The sequence below is a fragment of the Hippoglossus stenolepis genome, chromosome 2 (assembly GCF_022539355.2).
Source record: "Hippoglossus stenolepis isolate QCI-W04-F060 chromosome 2, HSTE1.2, whole genome shotgun sequence".
Lineage (NCBI taxonomy): Eukaryota > Metazoa > Chordata > Actinopteri > Pleuronectiformes > Pleuronectidae > Hippoglossus > Hippoglossus stenolepis.
In genome coordinates, this window is record NC_061484.1 from 9,855,627 (window position 1) to 9,874,903 (window position 19,277).

A 19,277-nucleotide genomic window follows, 5' to 3' on the forward strand; every position below is an offset into this window, starting at 1 on the left:
AGAGCCACACATGTAGACACATAGTCAGAAGACATCCATCTAGCAACATGTTCTCTGTGTAAGGACTGTGTTGACTGTGATGTCGTGTTCAGGGAAAACTTTTGTTCCTTTCCATGAACATCATGAAGACATTGGGTGGCTTCCTGATGTAAGCTCCGCACTCAACAGAGAATTATGCCCAAAACTGTGACTCTATGTATGTCAATTACATATTAAATGTCCATGTAACTTTTGTACACAAGTTGAATGTAAAGGGTCACATTTAATGAAGTGTTTTCTGTCATGTTGAGTTTGTGTGAATACATCAAATAAGAGAGTAATTTGATTCAATAAATGTTTAATGTTTATAGTTAGGCTTAACTTTATTTAATCAAATCACCCTCAACTTCTTTTTTGGATTCATTTACACTAACTCAACATATTAGAAAACACTTCATTAAATCTGACCCTTAACATTCAACTTATGTAAGTTACATAGAAATGTCAAATCCATTTTTTGGAGTATATGAGAGAACAGTTTAAAAAAAGGTCTTCCAGTTGTTCCCCACTGCCACAGATCACAAGTTCAGTCAGGTTCTACTTTGACATGGAGTTGTTCTGTAAACTGTGAAGGAGCAATCTGCTGGAAGCTCATAACACATCTCTCCATAATCAGACACATGCATCAGATAACAGAAAAAGAGCGTCTGGAAATACAAACACTCTTTTGTGTTTGTTTGCATTTATGTTCCTCACACTTCTCAAACAGGAGCCAGGTTCACCTCCAGGCCTCGAGGTGGCCTCACCACTGCCAATGAATATACTGGAGACACACAGACAACAGGTGATGAGACAAACTGGATCGTCTGTCCACCAGGTGTCAGGGTTTCCTCTCGCTTAAAGTTTCAAAGACTGTGTAAAGGAGCTGCAAAGGAGAACAAATCTGCATAGTCTGTGACACACAAGTAAATAACCATCACACAGCAGTGTGTAATAATAGTGTGTTAATGTTTGAGCACAGGGTCTAGTAGTCGGGAGATCAGACCAAATTAGAAAATTCTTGACAAACCTCATTGATTCCTTCATGCAGCGTTTAAATGTAATCTGCAATGTATTTTTTTTATAACATATTGTGTTTACTATCACTTCCAAAATACCAACAATAGTAGATAAGGTTAAATGGATAGATAGATAGATAGATAGATAGATAGATAGATAGATAGATAGATAGATAGATAGATAGATAGATAGATAGATAGATAGATAGATAGATAGATGCTCCAGGAAGGTGACTGGAGGTGTGACCCTGTTGCTGAAGTTAACCTTGGCCTGGCCACTGCTGAGGGTCTGAGACACATGTCTGTGGCTCCCCCTTCAGGACACACAGAGGAAAGACGTAAGGGTGAGACAGATAAGTTACTCTCTGTTAAAATAGAAGGATTTAATATCATGAAATGTAAAAACTGAGGTGAGGTTATGAAGAGTAGTGACAGGTTACATAAACATATGATGCAGCATGAGCCAGCAAAAGCTGAATAAATAACTGAATAAACATTTTCCTTTGAGCACAGATTGCATTTTATGAAGTGAAATGACAGGTTATTTAATTTAAGCAGGATTTTTCTATTCCTACAATAACACTGTTACTCAGAAGTCAAGCATTGACAGATTTGAAAAAGATTTCAAGCCTGCAGTTCAATAGCAGGTGCAAACAAAATAGTCAAGGTGAAGCAAAAAGAAAACATGACTACAGTCAGGGGAAACATGTAATGGATTCCTGAGGTCACTGTCTTACCATCCCAAACTAAATCCCCAGAAAAAAACGTAAACTCTTGTTTTAATGCTTTAGTTTTAACACACAGCAAAACAACTGACCAATGCTTTGCAATAACGCATGACACAAATGTCATGACTGTTAGAGATTACATTTTGTTTCCAGGGAGATTGTCTGATTGATTGGTGAAATGTTTCATTGACTGGCCGCATTTTTCAAAGAGAATATAATACTAAATCCAATGCATCTGTTTACAAGCGAGAGGCCCTTACTTTAAGATAATCTTAATATTCAGTGTATTGTAATATACTGGGGGTTGTGGATGCATGGGATAAATTGACTATTTATTTTGAAAGAATAAATTATCGCAGGATGTCACAGTAGCATGGGAGACGGGGCTCGGTGAAAAATGTCAGAGACTAATAAATTCTTTAGGACAGACTTTTTAATGTATTTGTTGTGGCCTGAAGTTACGTCAAAGAAGAAAAATAAAGCTATCCTGTGGATCAAATAACATAATCATGAGCCCTCAGGCATCCAGAGTTGAATCAGGTAAATAAACTAAGGTGAAGGTATATTTTCCAAAGTTTGTCTGAGGGGAGGCCAGTCTCTGGTGTACGGCCTTCATCATGACCTGATGCTCATTCAGCCTCAACTCAAACATCATTGTAGTTTCCACCCCCGCCATACTCAGTATAGAGACATTACTGCAGCATAAGCGATGCACAGTGATCCAGAGACACTGGCTGTTTGTTGTGTCGATCAGCACCTTGTCAGCATTCAGAGATACGCTCTAGAAACAGTGAACTGTTTCTAAGGAAACACTAGATAAGATTCAAGGTTGTGATGATGGTAGAAAATTCTACAGATGTAGAAATATTCTGAGCATGAGTGAAAAACATTTTGTGCACATGTGTAAAGTTTGTTGTAGCTGTAGAAATCTGTTCTGTAGATATACTTAAGTTTGTGAAGGAAAGTTTTCAACAGTAATATTTCTCCATGTCTGAGGGAGGGACACAAATTTCTCATGTGAAGTTATAAGGACCAAATTTGACCCTGTATTCATATTTTTTATTATTCTGTAGACTAAATCATCTATTTCAACAACCAGCAGTGATGAAATGAATGAATGATACATGGACTGCATGAAGAGAGGAAATTATAATGCAAACACCATTCATTTATTGGTATAATATTTCATAATACTTTATAGGTTTCATTCTATTAAATACATATGTACTAAGCCTGTGTGTATATAGGCAGGCATTTCACATTCAGGTCCAGTTTCAGTGCAGTGACGACCAAACAGATTCACTTGTTCCTAAAACAGAAGTGAACGAGGAGCCGCTGCTCAACACATCATTTTATCATCTGTAATCACTTCACATGTTTTTATATGCATCTTTCATTTACCCCTCCCTCCTCCTTTATACGCTCACATCTGAAATATCCATTCACCTCCCTGTGTGTTTTTTGTGTGTATATAAATGCCTCTCGATTCAGTGAGGTCGAATCTCTTTGGAGGAGGGACAGAGCGGTCTCCCTGAGGTCCTCCTCGACGGCGCCAATGTGAACCAGCCGGGAATGCATTGTGGGTCAGCTGTAGAGGCAGGCACGTGGGTCCAAGAGGCTACAATCAGTGATCAGTTTCGGTCCAGATTGAGATAGTGAGGTGTAGCTTAGGCTGGTTTAGTCCCGTTTTAAATCCACCTGAATCCTTTTGGATCCACTCGCCTTTAAAAGGACAAATAATTTACCTACAATAGGGATGTGGAATAGATGCAATAGATGCTGTTGAGTTGGCATGGTAACAAGGCAAAATGCAAAATAGGTATCGTCGTGTCGGAAGGACCACCTGAGTCAATTAGTCCTTGAACAGTGCTGCATGTTTTTCTAAATTCTTACAGAAACACACTTTGGGGTCATCTCCACTGATTCTCAATTGTGCCAAGAAATCTCAAGATGCTATTTGACTCATCAGGAAAAAAAACAAGGATTTATTTGAAGAACTCATCTCAGGTGCTCAGCAGGATAGAGTAGTTTGGACTCCCTTGGGGGGGTAGGTGGGGGTGGTGGGATGCATTCATGCTTTCGTCGGTGAAGCAGCAGCGGTGAGGATCCTGGGGAATCTCCGTGGACAATCAGTGCGTGTGGCTTCATCCGAGTCTCTGTGTTGTGTGGAGAGAAGGGTGCTCGGAGTTGCTGAAGGGGAAAAAGACATATCAGGGACTTTTGAGATGCACCCTGTTAAGTCTTAGGTGTGTATGTGTCTGTGCATAAAGTTGGTGTGTGTGCACCCTGATGTGCGCCTGAGTGCAAGTTTGAGTGTGTATGTGTGTGTGTGTGTGTGTGCGTGTGAGTTAGCTTTTCTTCAAGAGTTCAGGTTATATAGCAGCTGACGTGTCTCGAGACAGACACAAGTACATCCAGTTCGTGTTTCTATCCGCTTCAAGTTTGCACGATGACATCAGACCACGATCCAGTTCAGGCTCATTTGAATTGCAGTCATTGTAGTCAGCACAGACCGATCTAAAAAAGAGTCCATAGCGTCGCTAGAAGGGTGCAGCAGTCTCAGAGGAAGGGGTTGTGGCTGTGTGTCTGCGTCTGGGACTGACTGCGGGCTGCCGGTCGCGGAGACAGGGGGAGCAGGGGCTGGGGGAGGTTGGAGGGGAGGTCCAGGAGTCCGGCAGGAGGCTGTGTGAGAGAGGAGGGGAGGACGGGCTGCTGGTGGTGGAGAGGGAGAGGCAGCGATGGGCTGTAGGAGAGCATGTGAGGGGGCAGCGGGGAGGTGGAGGATGGTCTCATTTGGTTGAGGGTGAGGCGAGGCTGGTCGCAGTGGAAGGGGTTGGTGGGAGACGGAGCACTCAGACCTGAGGGGAAAAAACAGGTTTTATTAGTTGGAAAACATTTTAAATATTATATCAGTGAGACCTTTGTAAGCTGTACTTCTTGAATGATTTGTTACCTAAGAGGAAGGGGTTGTTGTGCATTTTGCTAAGAGGGTTGGTGGGTATCAGAGCATCTAAGTTGACCAGCGAGGCCCCCGTAGGTCCCAGAAAGGTCTCTGGGGTCCGACACACACGTGTAGGCGGTGCGCTGAGTGGAGCTGCGAGCCGGGACAGGTCGAACATCTCTGGGCTGTCGGACTCTCGTCCATTTACCAGAGGTTTCGCAGGAGGATCAGCCCCAAATGCATCGGTTTTGGAATCCGCCGCAGAAAACGGGTCAGAGTCGGGTTTTACCCCAAACAGCTCTTCATCTGCATCAGGACGAGAAAAGACAATGAAAATGATGGGGTACATTTTACATTTTTAAACATTGAACCATGCTACGATTTCTATTTCTGATATTTACTGTGTTAGAATAATATTGTGATAGTTTACGACAAGTGATAGTGTCGTAAAAGAGTTCAGTGGACATGAGCATAAGAACAAGAAAAACATGGGAGTCATAAGAAGTCAGCGGAGGTGTGGATTGACAAAAGTATGTAATGTGTAATAAAATGATGTAATGGATGCATGCGCCATAGAAGATAATTAAGAACATCATGTCAGTAATGGACGGAGCAAAGATGTAAGTTGGTTCACCTGCTGTGTGATGCTGTAATTAATATTTGATAAATCATAATTTAAGTTCCCCCGCATCGTCTAAGTGTGGATACATAGGTTTTCACAAGAAGGAATGAAACGCAAGTCAGAAGAAGACAAGATTCTCTGCAGACTAACTGGCCTAACTTGGATTATGGTATAATATAGTATATATATGGTATCGTCTCATTCGTGTTTAGAGTCATCTTCTCTATTACTACGAGATCACTGTGTCAATTTTGAAGTTTTTGGCCTTTGTGTTAAAAGTGCCTTTGAGGTATGCGCCCTAACCATTTGGTTCCTGGTTTGGGAAAAGCTCCTGCACTCACATGCTGATGAAGAGACTTGTTTCCATGGTTATCATAAGATTTCTACGAATATATACATTCCATATAAAGATTGATTATTAGATCAGTTTGTGAAAAGCTCAAATAAAATGAAATATCCACTGTCAAAATATCCTGTGGTTTACTTTCAGAAGGTGAATAAACCAAACCAGAGGCCACAGAACGGACTGAGAGCTGCTTCTTTAAACAGCCTCTGTCTGGTCCTTCCATTTTTTCCCCCTAATACCTCAAACTAATCCTACCAACCACGCAAATGCATCCGATTACTTGAACCAGCAGGTTTAGTTAAGTGATGTTATCTCTCATCTGCTGATTCAATGAGCACTATCACTCTAAAATCTCATCTTACTTTAGGTTGTTTGACTAATTTCTTTCTTCCTTCCTCACGTCTTTTAGGTAAAGGACAAAAACTGTTCCTTTGTCTATAAAATGCGCTAAATGAACTCTGCCTTGTCATTTTCTGTTTTATGATAATCATTTGTGGAGGTCTAAAAATTGAAAGATATGAAGTTATTCATTAAAAAAACATGAAGTGGTGTTTTTTTCCTTATTTTGTTCCACTATATTAATGTTATCAGCAAACAAAAACCTATGTTTATGTCGTGTTATAAGTCTAAAAGTTTTACCAACGCTATTCTATTTTTCGGTTAGAGTTAGGGGCTCATGCTAAGTATATTTTTCCAACTGCTGTCTGCAAGAGACTTAAAGCATCTGTAGAGTCCAAATGTGCTGTAAAAACCAGTACAGTACTGGCTGTCTTGTACTACAATACCTGTGGGACTAGAAGGTTGAGGTGAGGACACTTGAGGAGCCTCCTGTTTAGGCTTCTCCTCTTCCTGCGCAGCAAACGGATCTGTCCCATCGACATCTGCACAGGAAATTGAAAACTGATGCAAACAGTACAACCATAGGCTGAGACCAGTGCTTCACGTTTTTGGACAAACATTGTCAAGCACAATCAGTGTGTCTGTTCACTGTGAGGAGATCTGGTCTCGCGGATCAGTGTCCTGTACCTCCGTCTGTTGGGTTGTCCCATGCATGATTTACAGGACTGGAGGAGGTCGGCGCTTCTTCCCAGGGGTCTGTGCTTGGGTCGGCACACGGGGCCCAAGGATTGGATGCGTTGGAGGAGGAGGGAGGGGCTGTCCAAGGGCTACCAATCACAGGAGTGCTGCAGTGAACTGCTGTGAGGACAAATCGACAAAAGACACCAAACCCAGTAAATACACAACCTCACAGAATTTGAGAAGACATACTGGGATGGTAGGTCTTGTGTCATATTGACCTGACGTGCGAGTGGATGTGTTGGTGTGTCTGCGATTAGCCACGCACCTACAGAGTCCCAGGGGTCTGAGGTGACATCATGGGCGGGCTGAGCTGAGTTCCAAGGGTCACTGGGGGGGGGCGGGTGCTCAGATGATGCGCCAAATATGTCCACCAGGTCCAACATGGCTGACTGCAGAGGAAGCAACAAGTGTTACATTCAAACACTTTCTTATGTGCTTCCAGTTTCGTGTGAATGAACAGCAGGACTCTTGATGAAAGCCAGAGGAAATTCATCCAACCCTGATGAGAAGGGAACTGTAACTACATAGTATGACTGTGTAATAGATAAATTAAAAACACTATTAAACCGTATTTAGACATTGAGCCTGACACACTTTACTAAAGGGAAGTTGATTCAGAGTAAGTGATGTAAATGCAAATGAATAAAGCAGAATTGGAAACGATTATGGACTGTTATACTAACACTGTTTCCCTGAAAACTTTTTCTTTCAGATTACAATATTTTTTATTGGCTTTATTGTGTATTTATTTTATTAAGTTTTCATACTGCTTAAGATTTAAAAAAAATTATTAAATCCAAATGACAAAATAATCATTTTCACAAAGCAGTTGATGACAAGACAAGTTAAACAAAATAAGCTAAACTAAGCTACGCTAAGACAGGACGAGACCAGACAAGTTAACCTAAGTTAAGACAAGATAAGACAACACAAAACAAGAAAAGAATTTAATACTGAAAGCCAGCGATTGCAGATGTCTTGGTGCTGTATATAATGTGTGTGTTGATTTGTTATCGGTGCACATGTTGGCAGTGAGAACACATTACGTGACGCAGTGAGAGTGAAAAGTGCCTGAGGTAAGTCAGAAACAGGGTCATCATTTCATAAATTTGTCAGGCAGCATCTGGAGGAGCAGAGCTTCCACAGCAGCAGACTGCAGTGCAGCATGTGGAGAGCAGTTGGTTCTAAACTACAGTAACCTGCACAGTCGGTGTCTTTGTAACAACACGGATCCTTCCTTTGTGTGAATACAGTTTGCACAGCATAAAAAGTAATAAACAATTTCATACCGCAGCAGCTGTCATTGATGGATTATCATAGAGCCCGATCGATATAGAAATTTGGGGGCTGATACTGATATTAGCAAGTTAAATATCTGAGGCCGAGATATCAACTGTTACATATAAATAAATAAAAAATTGACAATTATTCCCAAAGATGTCCTTAGAGAAATGTAATTGAGGCTTGATATTTTCCACCCGTTCATCCATCCATTATCTACAACGCTTATCCCAGCTGATATTGGGCGAGAGCCTAAACAGGTCATCAGTGTATTTCAGGGCCAACATACAGAGACAAACAACCGTTCACACTCCCATTCACACCTACAGGCAATTTAAAGTCTCCTAGTAACCTAACCACAATCTGCATGTCTTTGGACTGCAGGGGGAGAGCCAGTGTACCCAGAGAAAACCCACACATTGTTTAATTCTGTAAAATAAAACCTTTCATATTGGCGCATATTGGCAAACAGAATATTTCAGCCAACCGTTAACTCATTCGGGCTCACATTGCAGAATACCATTATGTCTATATTTGCCAACCAAAAAATTGGTCGGACTCTATTTCAAATAAACAACATTGTCAATGTTATGATCATAACAAAGCAAGATAAATCTGCACAAATCGGTGCTGACATCAAAGGAAACAACGGTGCAGGATCAAACTTTTTAACACGATTTCCTGGGTCGGAAGTTCAATGTGGAAGTTTGAAGTTAACAACATGGGTAATCTCTCTTAGGTCTCAATCATTAAAACTAAACTTTTAGCTTATCCTGATCTTTGTATGCAGGATTTGACTTTAACAGACGCTCACTCATAGTCACATGAAGTCCAATCGTGGTCCAATATGCACACACTCATATACAAAGGTGTGATGTGGAAACTTGGACCAGCTGGTTCACTCAGAGCAGAAGTTCAGTGGTCAAACTTGAATATTTGCATATTTCCCATTTTTCAATGCAGGAGTTGATGTAAGTTAAATAACTGATTTATTTGTTAATTGATCAAACAAAAACTATTATTCAAATTACAGTGTTTTTATAGGTCTTAAAACATGCACCCACTGTAAATTGCACTAAATTCAATGAGCTATGTATCTGACCTTGTGAATATGTCAGGTATTACGTTGGTTAGAGGAGCATTTTGGAGCTCTCTTGTATTATTTTCCCCCCTGATCCTAATGTCCATTTTATTTTTCTGAGAATAAGGATAATGAGAATATGACCAATTACAAGCCATGGGAACATTAACGTCAGATGACCTGTGATCCTGAATGGCTTGTTGACAGGCCAATGAGGGAGGGAGCTGGTGTGCTACGAGATAAGGAGTGTGGGCTTTTAGGCAAATGTCATGCTGAGCTCAAGGTTAGACAAGACAAAGTCATTATCATTCAGCAGGCACCTTTCTCCTCCCCCCCGCTCACCCCTTTCCCTCTCAAACCCTCCCTCATTATGCTGATCCATGTTTTCCCTCCCTATCACGACACACCATAAACTCCACTTCATTCTCTAAATTCCTGCCAACAGCCACCTACAAATGCACCCACCCACCCACCTCACCATGCAAATACGAATACTGTACAGCGTGCACACGCACACACACTCACAAACACACAAACACACAAACACACAAACACATTTTTAAACTCACCTCCTGAGTCCCTGAATGGCTCTCTCTCCGGCTCTCATCCAGGGCCTTCTGTAACAGAGACTCGTCTCCTTGGCGACAGCGCTGCTCCTGCAGGGGCGGCATCGTGACATCATCAACATTAACGCGACGCCAATGAGCGTGGAAGTACACACACACACACACACACACACACACGCTGACGTTAGTGAAACAGTGTTTGGCTTAGTCCATCCGAATGAAGGCGGCACCAGTGCTGCTGAAATATTTAGTGGACAAAGAGCATAGGGCAGTTTAGTTAAGCAGAGAGAAAAAGTGCAGAGAAAATCTTCCAAAACCACTTAGACGTTTAAACACAAATTGTGTGTGAGAGGACACATAAAAACTGGATTATTAATGAGGCTGGTGGGAGATACAGCCGAGGTACTGGGAAGCAGAAGGAGGAGAGGCTGCCAATGAGGGATGTAGGGAAGGAAAAAGTTTAGTTTAGTTTCAGAGCCATATCATGAAATACAGAGACGCACAACTAGAGTTTTAAAAACGTTAACAAAGAGCTGTATGGAGTGAGGTGTGTGTGTGTGTGTGTGTGTGTGTGTGTGTGTGTGTGTGTGTGTGTGTGTGTGTGTGTGTGTGTGTGTGTGTGTGTGTGTGTGTGTGTGTGTGCATGTCTATCTATAGTTATGAGGGCCCATTTAGGTTCTATACCATCATTGTGAGGACATTTTAACATTGTGAGGGCACTTTGGCTGGTCCTCACACATTAAATTGGCTTTTTGAGGGTTAAGACTTGGTTTTAGGGATAGGGTTTGAATTAGGTTAGGGTAAGGGTTAGGGTTAGGCATTTAGTTGTGATGGTTGAGGTTAGGGTAAGAGGCTAGGGAATGCATTATGTCAATGAGTGTCCTCACAACTATAGCGACGCCAAGAGTGTGTGTGTGTAGCTAAGGGGAGGATGCTGGCAATCACACATTATCATAATATGTGTGTGTATGCTGTTTTACCTTCTGACTCTCCTCCCTGCTCATGGCTAAGGCGAGCTGGAGCTGCAGCTCCTCCTCCCCGCTGGTCTGAGGCCGGGCCTGCTCCAGGTCAGAGGCGGCGCGAGGAGACGACGACGAGGCTGCAGAGAGTTTGAGGAAGGAGTGAGAGTGAGAGTGTGTGTGTGCGGTGGTCTGTGTGGCTGATTTGAACATTCTCAGGCCTACGCTGCAGTATTGATAATCCATCGGGGGCTGGACTACGGTGCAAATTGCATTTCATTAGGGATGTGGTGTGAATACAAGTGTGTATTTTAAACTCTTAATCTATTTATTCACAAATTTCCAACACACTATCTTTAAAAACTCACAGTTGAAGGAGGACGGAGAGCCTCTGGAGCGGCTGAACTCATCGCCGTACAGCACAGCCATGCTGGGCTGGCTCGTTCGCCTACCCGGGTGATAAGACGGGGGGATGCCTCCGTACACACCCCCGCCTCCTCCGCTGCCCCCCCCAGCCATTCGCTCCTTGGTCTTCAGGGCTTGACTCCTCTCCTGGCGGAGCCGCTCCTCGTCCCGCAGGAGACACACCAGCTGGCGAGCTTTTTCCCTCACGTTAGCCCCCTGGTCTCTGCCGTCACGGTCCATGTACTGGAAGTCACGCAGTGTCTGAGCCCACACAAGCAATCAAAGCACATTTTGTAATCAACAGGAACTTTTCAAACAATGTACAGATCGAGTTGTGATAACGATGCAAGAGAATCTCAACAATCTGATCTGCAGGAGTGTAATGATATTGTTATTAGTTATTTGATATGAAATTAGTTTGTTAGTGATTTAGTTTGTTCTGAGTTCAAAGGTGGTTTCTGTCTTCTGTAGCGTAACGTTTGCTGATTATACTGTGTTCCTGTAAATATAGACCCAAGGAAGAGTAGTAGTTGCCAAGGTAACAACTACTGATGTTCCAAACGAACATTATTCCTGAGGCGTTCAGATTACCAAGGTTCTCCTCCAGTTACAGGCGGTACCTGAATCGTGAATGCGTTCTCACGACACTGCTGAGCCACTCTCTCTGATCCTGTCTTCAGCAGGTAATCCAACAGAGTCAGGGCCTGTGAGCAAATACTGATTACCACACTGATGCTCTGTGCTACACACTCACCGACAGCTTTGAGTAGAGCTTTAGTAACGAGGAGGAAGAAACATGAATGTTACTAAAGGAAACTACTGGTGGTGGTGGGAGGTCAGCTGGTCGGTCGAGCATTTAACAGTTGAAGCAGAACGAAAGAGAAACAGGCAGAGATTACTTACTGATTAGAAATCACAGTTAAATCTCACTAGTTAAATTGCTCTCTTCACTGAGGTCACCTTGTAGACATGTCTCCAGTTCTTGCCGCTGTCGTTGAGGCGTTTCCAAACCATGCCCATGACCTCTGCAAACGCCACCACATTGAAGGTCAAGTCCGCGATCTCGGACATGAGAGATGAGGATGGGCCCCATGGATCGTTCGAGGTGGCCTCGCGAACCTGCACGTCACCAGCAGAGGAAGCAAAACATCTATTTCATCCCATATTTACATTACATGCACCTCATTTTCTAACTCATCTTGAATAATATGGGTTTTTCTCCTATATTTATTCAAGAGCATGGTCTTTGAGTGTGAGAGTAGGTCTAATTGATTTCACATTCAGCTTTTGTAATACTCTCTCTAAAAACCCTGAACTAGATTTGTTCTGCTTGAGTCTTTTAAAATTCCCAAACCCATAGAATGCCAGGTGTAGTGTTGATAAAGTCATGCCTTCGTTGTGGGTGCGTTAGCTTAATTGCCAATGGGAAGCCTGTGAACAGCCGTGGCGGGAGGGAGAACATGAACCCATTTTTAAAAAAGGGTCGGACAGGACTCTCAAAGAAGTAAAGCTGACACAGATGAAAAACATCAACAATAGCAGAGGAGAAATCTAAGAACAGATGTTACAAGGAGAAAAGCTAAAGCTAGAACGCAGGAAGTATGTCCAAGTTCCAAAATATCTAAGTGCAAGTGCAAATTTTGAGCACAAGCTGGGGCTGTTTGAGTGCAAGCATGAATCTGAAAATGAAATCAATAAGTGCTGCTCTCAATACCACGCTTTCAAATAAAGATAGAAGAAAAAACCCATAGAGTAACAGCAACATCAGCAGTATCCAAGACAAGAAGTAAGAGGCAACAGACAACTTATCCTCAAAGTGTAACACATAAAAAACGAATGCACATCAATAGCATTTAAAGAGAACACTGCACAATAATATTTGTAATACCTTGATCTCTGCTTCTGAATAGTTGTGCACAATGTTCTTCACCTGCCGGCGCAGGGCTGAGGTTGTCATGGTGATAGGTGATGGAGGATGTGGAGGGAGAGAAAGTGAAGAGTAAATGCTCAACAGGTATACGTGGAACTGGAGAGGTAGCTAAAGCAAAGAAGACCCCTCCTCTCTGTCAGGAGTTAAAAGGAGCTCCTGTAGGAAACATAAAAAGCCAACACGTGAGGATAAATGAAATCTAATGATGCCTTTGTCTTTTAAGGTTGATCTGATTCACCATAAATTCCTAGTTTGACACCTTGGACCCTTCATCACACCAAAACAACCATGGATTTAATGAGTAATGCTGTTTTTCAGGGCCTAAGCACTGACTGGTGTGAGGACCCTATAATAATATTATTATTATTATTATAATTATAATTATTATTATTATTATTATTATTATTATTATTATTATTAATATTAATAATAATAATAATAAATATTACCAGACCTCAATTTTACTAGCTGCCAATGAAGAGAGAGGAACTGGAGAGATTTGGGCCCTATACACTTTGTGTTGGTTAAAATACGAACAACAGCATTCTGCAATGAAGCCGAGACACTGAAGATTAACTGGTACATGTAAATAGTGCATTGCAGTGGTCCAGCCACGAGAAGACAAAGGTGTGAGTAAGCTTTCCTGGGTCAGGAGAAGAAAGAGATTCTTTTATTTTGGCTTTATTTCCTTAGTGAAATAACAAAATTCAATAAGGTTATTGACATGAGCTTCTAAGTTGTGTGATAGCGAGGTTTCTGGCTGTGGATTTGATATTGCTTGCCAGTGGATAAACAAACGGTTGTAGTTTGTCTGCTCGGTGGTCAGGCCCAAAGATAATTACTACACTCTTTTCTGAGTTTGGTTGAAGGCTACAAGACATAGGCTCATGTAACAGGCCAATTTTTTATTTAATTAAGCTTATATTTGTTTACATTTTGCGAAACTGGCTCCATTAAAGGTTTGCTATACTCAGCTTTTCACAGTTAAAAATATTCAACCTGCCCAATATGAAGAAAACTTAATAACATCACGATTCTCTTGTAAGCATACCTTTTCTTTGTTTTTCTCATTATTCTTTGCTTTTTACATTAACATGAATTCAACGAGCCATACAAACAGTGACTGATGACAGCGACTGAGTGGTTCCTCACAATCTGTGCCCCCTCAGAAGGAAGTAGGTCAGATAAAAGCTCTGGCACTCAGGTGTCTCATGAAGCTTCTTGATGGCTTATTTTATTCAGGCCAACACAGACACAGACACACACACACATGCAACCATCTGTGCGCGCACACACTTGCAACCCATTTCTCGCTGCCAAATTCATATTTCAGAGAGGACACAAGGGAATCGATCATTAAGAGTTCATGTGATACTTCTCTCTCTGCCTGCGACTATAAGCGTTCACAGACATGGAGCATAATTAACCCACTAAACCAAAGCTGAACGAGGGTGACCTCACTAAACTAAACCTCTTCTCGTCAGTCATCGCCTCAGTTTAACCATCAGGCTGTCAAAGGCATTGATCAAACCAGCCATTCATCTGTGGGCTTGTTGATATTTGGTGGAAGATGAAATATGTTCCATTTCTTTAGATTTTCTTCACCTGTATGCTTCAAAGCAGCGACTACAGCTTGTAAAACCAGTAAATACCCACTCCTACATTGTAAAAAGTCATACCTGTTCTTACTTACATTACATAAGTGTTCTTTACTTATTTCTCACTGTCCAGTTGATTCTACTTATATGATTTTTTATATATATTTTAAGGAATTACTTTGCTTAAAACATGTATTAAACTACATTCACTTGAGTAAACTGGACTGGAGCTCAGCAGTACACATGTGCAGTAAACAGGAGCCATCTTGCATCATTAGTGGAGCATGTTGGAGGATGTTGGATTAAGTTGTGTTCTAACACCTCATAGATGTTTCTAGGCACGAGGACGTAGATTTCAGTTCTTTTATTTTATATTTGTTAGGGTCGCTGAAGTTGCTGCATTAAAGGATGTATTTTGATACCACGAGTGAAGCTTTGTGCACAGTTAGTAAAAAGCAGAATAGGTGTGTATAGCAAAACCATTTGTTTCTACCATGAGCAATTCTCATAGAACCACTAATCAGCAATCATTTCAGTTAGTTTGAATGAAATGATAAGCTGGCATACCTGTCTGTCACTAACCGACCTGCCTGCCTGCACTCTGCCTGTGCTCTCACTGCACATGACAACAGTCGTCAGCAGGAGCGACTTAAACACGGCTGAAGCAGAGACGATAGTCAGAGGTTAGTCGGCTTCTAGCAGTTGTCAGTCAGTGTACATTCATTTGTTTTGGAGGCGTAGCTTTGATGGGGTGGGATGTATCGGTTGCATTTTTTGAAGTGTAGCCTGCTCTAGCTAGTGTGTCCAGGATTACCAACCCTAGCTTTAAGACTAATAGCTATTTACTTACCTTTTTCAAGGCAGTCGGTTTACTAGATGTTTTTTAAGTATGATCAACTGACACGCCAACAAATTTTACAGTGTAAACAAGAATATTAATGGCAGTCACTGCATGCAGCTCCAGCTCATGAGCCCCAAGGTCAATCAGATCCTTGAGCTTGTGTCCAGCAGACCTGATCACAAACCCATCCACTGCATTTGGCTCAGAATGTAACAACCTTATTAATGGGCTATTACTGCTATGATCCTTCCTATAACTACACCTAATTAGTCTTTCTGTTCACTGCTGCTTCACAGCAGTTGAAAGAGGATGTCACAGTGGAACAAGTCACAGGATGCCCTGTCCTGCGGAAACGCTGACATCAGCAGAGGCACAGAAGACCTGAGACACTCCCAGCTGGGACACGGACAGAAACTCAGACAGGGACACAAGTCTCATAGTGTTTGTGTATATGCAAGAGAGACAGAGAGGGGGAGCCAGAGAGATAGTGAAGGACATAAAGAAGAAAGTGAAGCTCAGCAACCTGAAGCAGTATCACCTTTCTGCACAATCATCTTCAGCTCGGACACAGAAACACAAAGGTTATTGAAGGCTGGTGCTGTCTACTATGTGAGCTGTTTGAAACTATTGTCTCTGGAGCTGACCCCCACACCACAACTGATTATTCACACTGTGGGAGTAATATAAACTCTGTGCGTGTATGACAACTCTCATACAGACAGAGGGGAGTCAGGAATCCTGAGGTAATGGCAGCAGCTGAAAATGTGTATGGATGACAGATTGATGAGTGGCAACTTCAATGTAACAATGGAATTTCCCCGTTTCTGTATTATTGTGATGTCTGGACCAAGCATGTGCTGCACGCTCCACCAGTCTCATTCTGACTGGTACTGTCTGCTGCACAAACTCTCATCCTCCTCCATCCGTCCTGACAGGAATATAACCAGTGAAGGCCACATCCCATCAGGTAGAGACAACACAAAATTTAACCTTGATCACTATTTGAAGTGCCTACAGCCTACTAAGAATAGTCCAGATGTCTGAGACAACAACAAACACGTTTGAATCCAGAGACACTTACACGTGTTCTTGTGTTCCTGACGTTTAACATTTATCAAGATGTTTTATGTGTGTGCCCTTTCAAAACGAAAACTTGAAATTGCACGGCTTACTATGATTTAAAAATAAAGTGCGCAAAGAGTATTTTGAATGGCTTTGTAAACTTAGCAAAGTATTTAACTTTATTACGTTTTATATGTAAAGTTACCCTCAATACTAGGTGGCTATAAAACGTTTAAAAAGTTTTGATCAGAGTGAAAGCCGGGCCAGCTAAAAACGGGGCCTACAAATCAAATCTCCAGGTTTCTTTTTTATTAGGAAGAGTAGTGTTTAATTCGTGGCTTCTGATCCACAGACTGTTAATACAAATGGACGACATGTCAGTTCCCAAAAGTGAAGCCAAAACATCTCAATTGCCACCTGGTGGCTGGCTGCAGTAAAAATAAATAAAAAGTCCCTCCTCTGCTATGTTATTTGATGGACATGGACCAAACTTAAAAGTCTAAATACATGTCAAATATTTTTTTTTAGATGGTTTCAGTGATTTTAGGTAGTTCTTGTCACACGGATGGTCGCTCAAGTGTTCATTTCTTCCCGGTAAGTTTGTTTTTATTAGTTATTTGATGTTATAAAAACGGGGTGAAACGTCATAATTGACAGCTGAAATTGACGCACCATTGTTTGAGCATGTTTATCTGCGGGACCTTGTTAATGCAGCGCCGCCTTCATACACCGACTGCACAGAGTCTGGCTGCAAATGCGCAAGATGGCAGCGTTCGTTTACGTCCAGGATATTTTGGCTTCATTTCCAGATAGTGGGAGGAAGTGACTAAGTCTATGGACTCAGCGCTGTGCAAGTGTTCAAAAGGACTAGAAATTTGCTAAACAAATACAGCCCATTGCTATGGTGGATGAGACGTCTCACACAAATGCTTTATGGAAAAACACGAATGCAAAAGCCACAAAAAGGAAACACAACCATGACGGAAGTTGACAGTGAAATGTTTTCATGTTTGTGAAAACCTTGAAAAAATTTGTCAGCATCATGACACGCTTGTCTACTTTTCGGTTGCTCCAAGCGCCTGTACAGCAAAATGTATCTCTGATGCTAATTTCATTGTCAACATCCAATGTCACTCCCTTCCATTCCATTGTGGCTGTGTTTCTGCTGTGTGTAGTTGTGTTGTGGCTGTTGTAGTAGTGTTGTAACTTTCGATTTGGGTTGTGGCTCTTACATTCGGGTTGTTCTTTAATTTGTCTTCTATGCACTTGTGTGAGACGTCTCTGCCACCGTATATTTACCATTCACATTTAAAATTGAATTTGGTTTGTGGTGACTGACCAATCTTTATGTCGACATAAACGTTTTACCGGTAAGAATTGTTAGTATTCAGAACTCAAAATTAAAACAAAGGATAATTAGTTGATACCATGTTAATATTCTTTAAAAATCTAGTGCAGTAAGTTGCCTTGAAATGTAGAGTTTCTGAACCTTTTCATTGTTGCAGAGTTTGCATGTGAAGGTCTCAGAACAGCACAGATAGACAGAGACTGGTGGTGGTGGTGAAGTCATCTGGGGACAAACTGTGGGGCTGACGAACACAACAACGCCTCAAACACAATGACAGCCCCCACTGGGATTTTACTGGGACATGATGGGGTCATTTCTTCTGATAACCAGCTGTAAACTTTACCTTTACAAATGAAACCAATTCAAACTAATTCCCTCTGAGACCTGGAGTCAGACTCTAAATCTGTTTTCATTTGAGCATTTTAAGTTGAGATACTTGAACCTCTGTTGCGCTAATAGATTCAAGTTTCCTTACATAAACCGGCCTGATGCGTCAAAATTCCTCCAACGCGTACGTCATCCCGTCAGTCACGTTTGCAGATGCGCATGCGTGCTGCGGAAGCAGGTGTACCGTACATTCCAGGTGGTGATGGAGAGGAGAGATGTGCCCACGGTGGGTCTGCATAATGTATTACCCCCAGCCTCCATACCGCACATCCACACACACACACACTCACACCTCCTCCTGCTGCGGTGGATCCTCTGTGCGGGGGTCTCCTCCATGTGCGGCACATTCCTGCGCAAGGCCACCAACTGCTGGAGCCTCTTCCATGTAGGTCGGCAACATGTCTAAATACACCGCGGCTCACATGTGCAACAACGCAGAGGTGGTGTTGGCTGGAACAACTAAAAGTGCAGGAACATGCAGCTTCTCACCTTGTCCATTGCTCATCATCGCCTCTCCGCTGTCCTCCTCCTCCTCCTCTCCAAATCCTCAGCGTCGGTAATATCCCCTGCGCTGGGATCTGCTAAGCAGGGCAACCACGATGATCCAACCCGCACCTATGATCTGTAAACGTGGGAGCAGATCCGAGCACTAGGGGGGGTTAGAGATCCCTGGATGAGGGGGTGTCAGCGCCTAAATCCAGGCCTCTACCCGGGATGATGCGAGCGGCTCGGGCGACCAGTCGGCGGTGAAATCCGCATAGGACGAGGATCATCCACAGCGCGCGGCTCACTCGCTCCCTCTCTCACTCAGGCTGCCCGCTGTCACACACGCGTACAGCGGCACCGGCACACCGGGCGCGCACAACACAGCAGCGTAAAGAGCGAGGCGGGGACAGGGGGGCGCGTCATCTGCAGAGTCAGCGGCACTGACAACAACCTACTATCATCTCGCTGATGTGAGTGTGAAGCAGTGAATGAGACAGAGTGAGTGTTACACATCTCCACTGAGCCAGGATTATAAAAAAAAAACTTTATTGATTTCACAACAGATTAAAGTGTGGAGAG

The 19,277-nt window shown here is 42.5% G+C and overlaps 1 protein-coding gene across 3 annotated transcripts; it reads right to left on the minus strand.

Annotated features, from left to right (window-relative positions):
- Nucleotides 1-2,903: 2,903 nt before the first annotated feature.
- On the minus strand, nucleotides 2,904-19,160 carry epn3b (epsin 3b). 3 transcript variants are annotated; one of them, XM_035165364.2, is made up of 12 exons: nucleotides 18,702-19,160; nucleotides 12,935-12,990; nucleotides 12,007-12,165; nucleotides 11,667-11,750; nucleotides 11,010-11,307; nucleotides 10,663-10,781; nucleotides 9,686-9,772; nucleotides 7,020-7,143; nucleotides 6,701-6,868; nucleotides 6,460-6,555; nucleotides 4,719-5,012; nucleotides 2,904-4,623 (listed from the first exon to the last, which is right to left on the minus strand). In XM_035165364.2, exons 1-12 carry the CDS (start codon nucleotides 18,718-18,720, stop codon nucleotides 4,325-4,327), a joined length of 1,803 nt encoding a protein of 600 aa, XP_035021255.1. In that variant the 5' UTR covers nucleotides 18,721-19,160; the 3' UTR covers nucleotides 2,904-4,324. The 3 variants fall into 3 exon arrangements, with proteins under 3 accessions (XP_035021255.1, XP_035021247.1, XP_035021264.1); XM_035165356.2 differs by having other exon boundaries at nucleotides 6,701-6,871; nucleotides 18,702-19,158; XM_035165373.2 differs by lacking the exon at nucleotides 11,667-11,750 and having other exon boundaries at nucleotides 6,701-6,871; nucleotides 18,702-19,158.
- Between the last annotated feature and the right edge of the window lie 117 nt (nucleotides 19,161-19,277).

What these genes read in the sequence shown, in the direction of transcription:
- epn3b (XM_035165356.2), bottom strand. An exon ending in ACTGGAGACATGTCTACAAG is followed by an intron (nt 11,751 to 12,006) that starts GTGACCTCAGTG and finishes ATTTGCTCACAG; the next exon opens with GCCCTGACTCTGTTGGATTA. An exon ending in GCCATTCAGGGACTCAGGAG is followed by an intron (nt 7,144 to 9,685) that starts GTGAGTTTAAAA and finishes CTTCCTCTGCAG; the next exon opens with TCAGCCATGTTGGACCTGGT.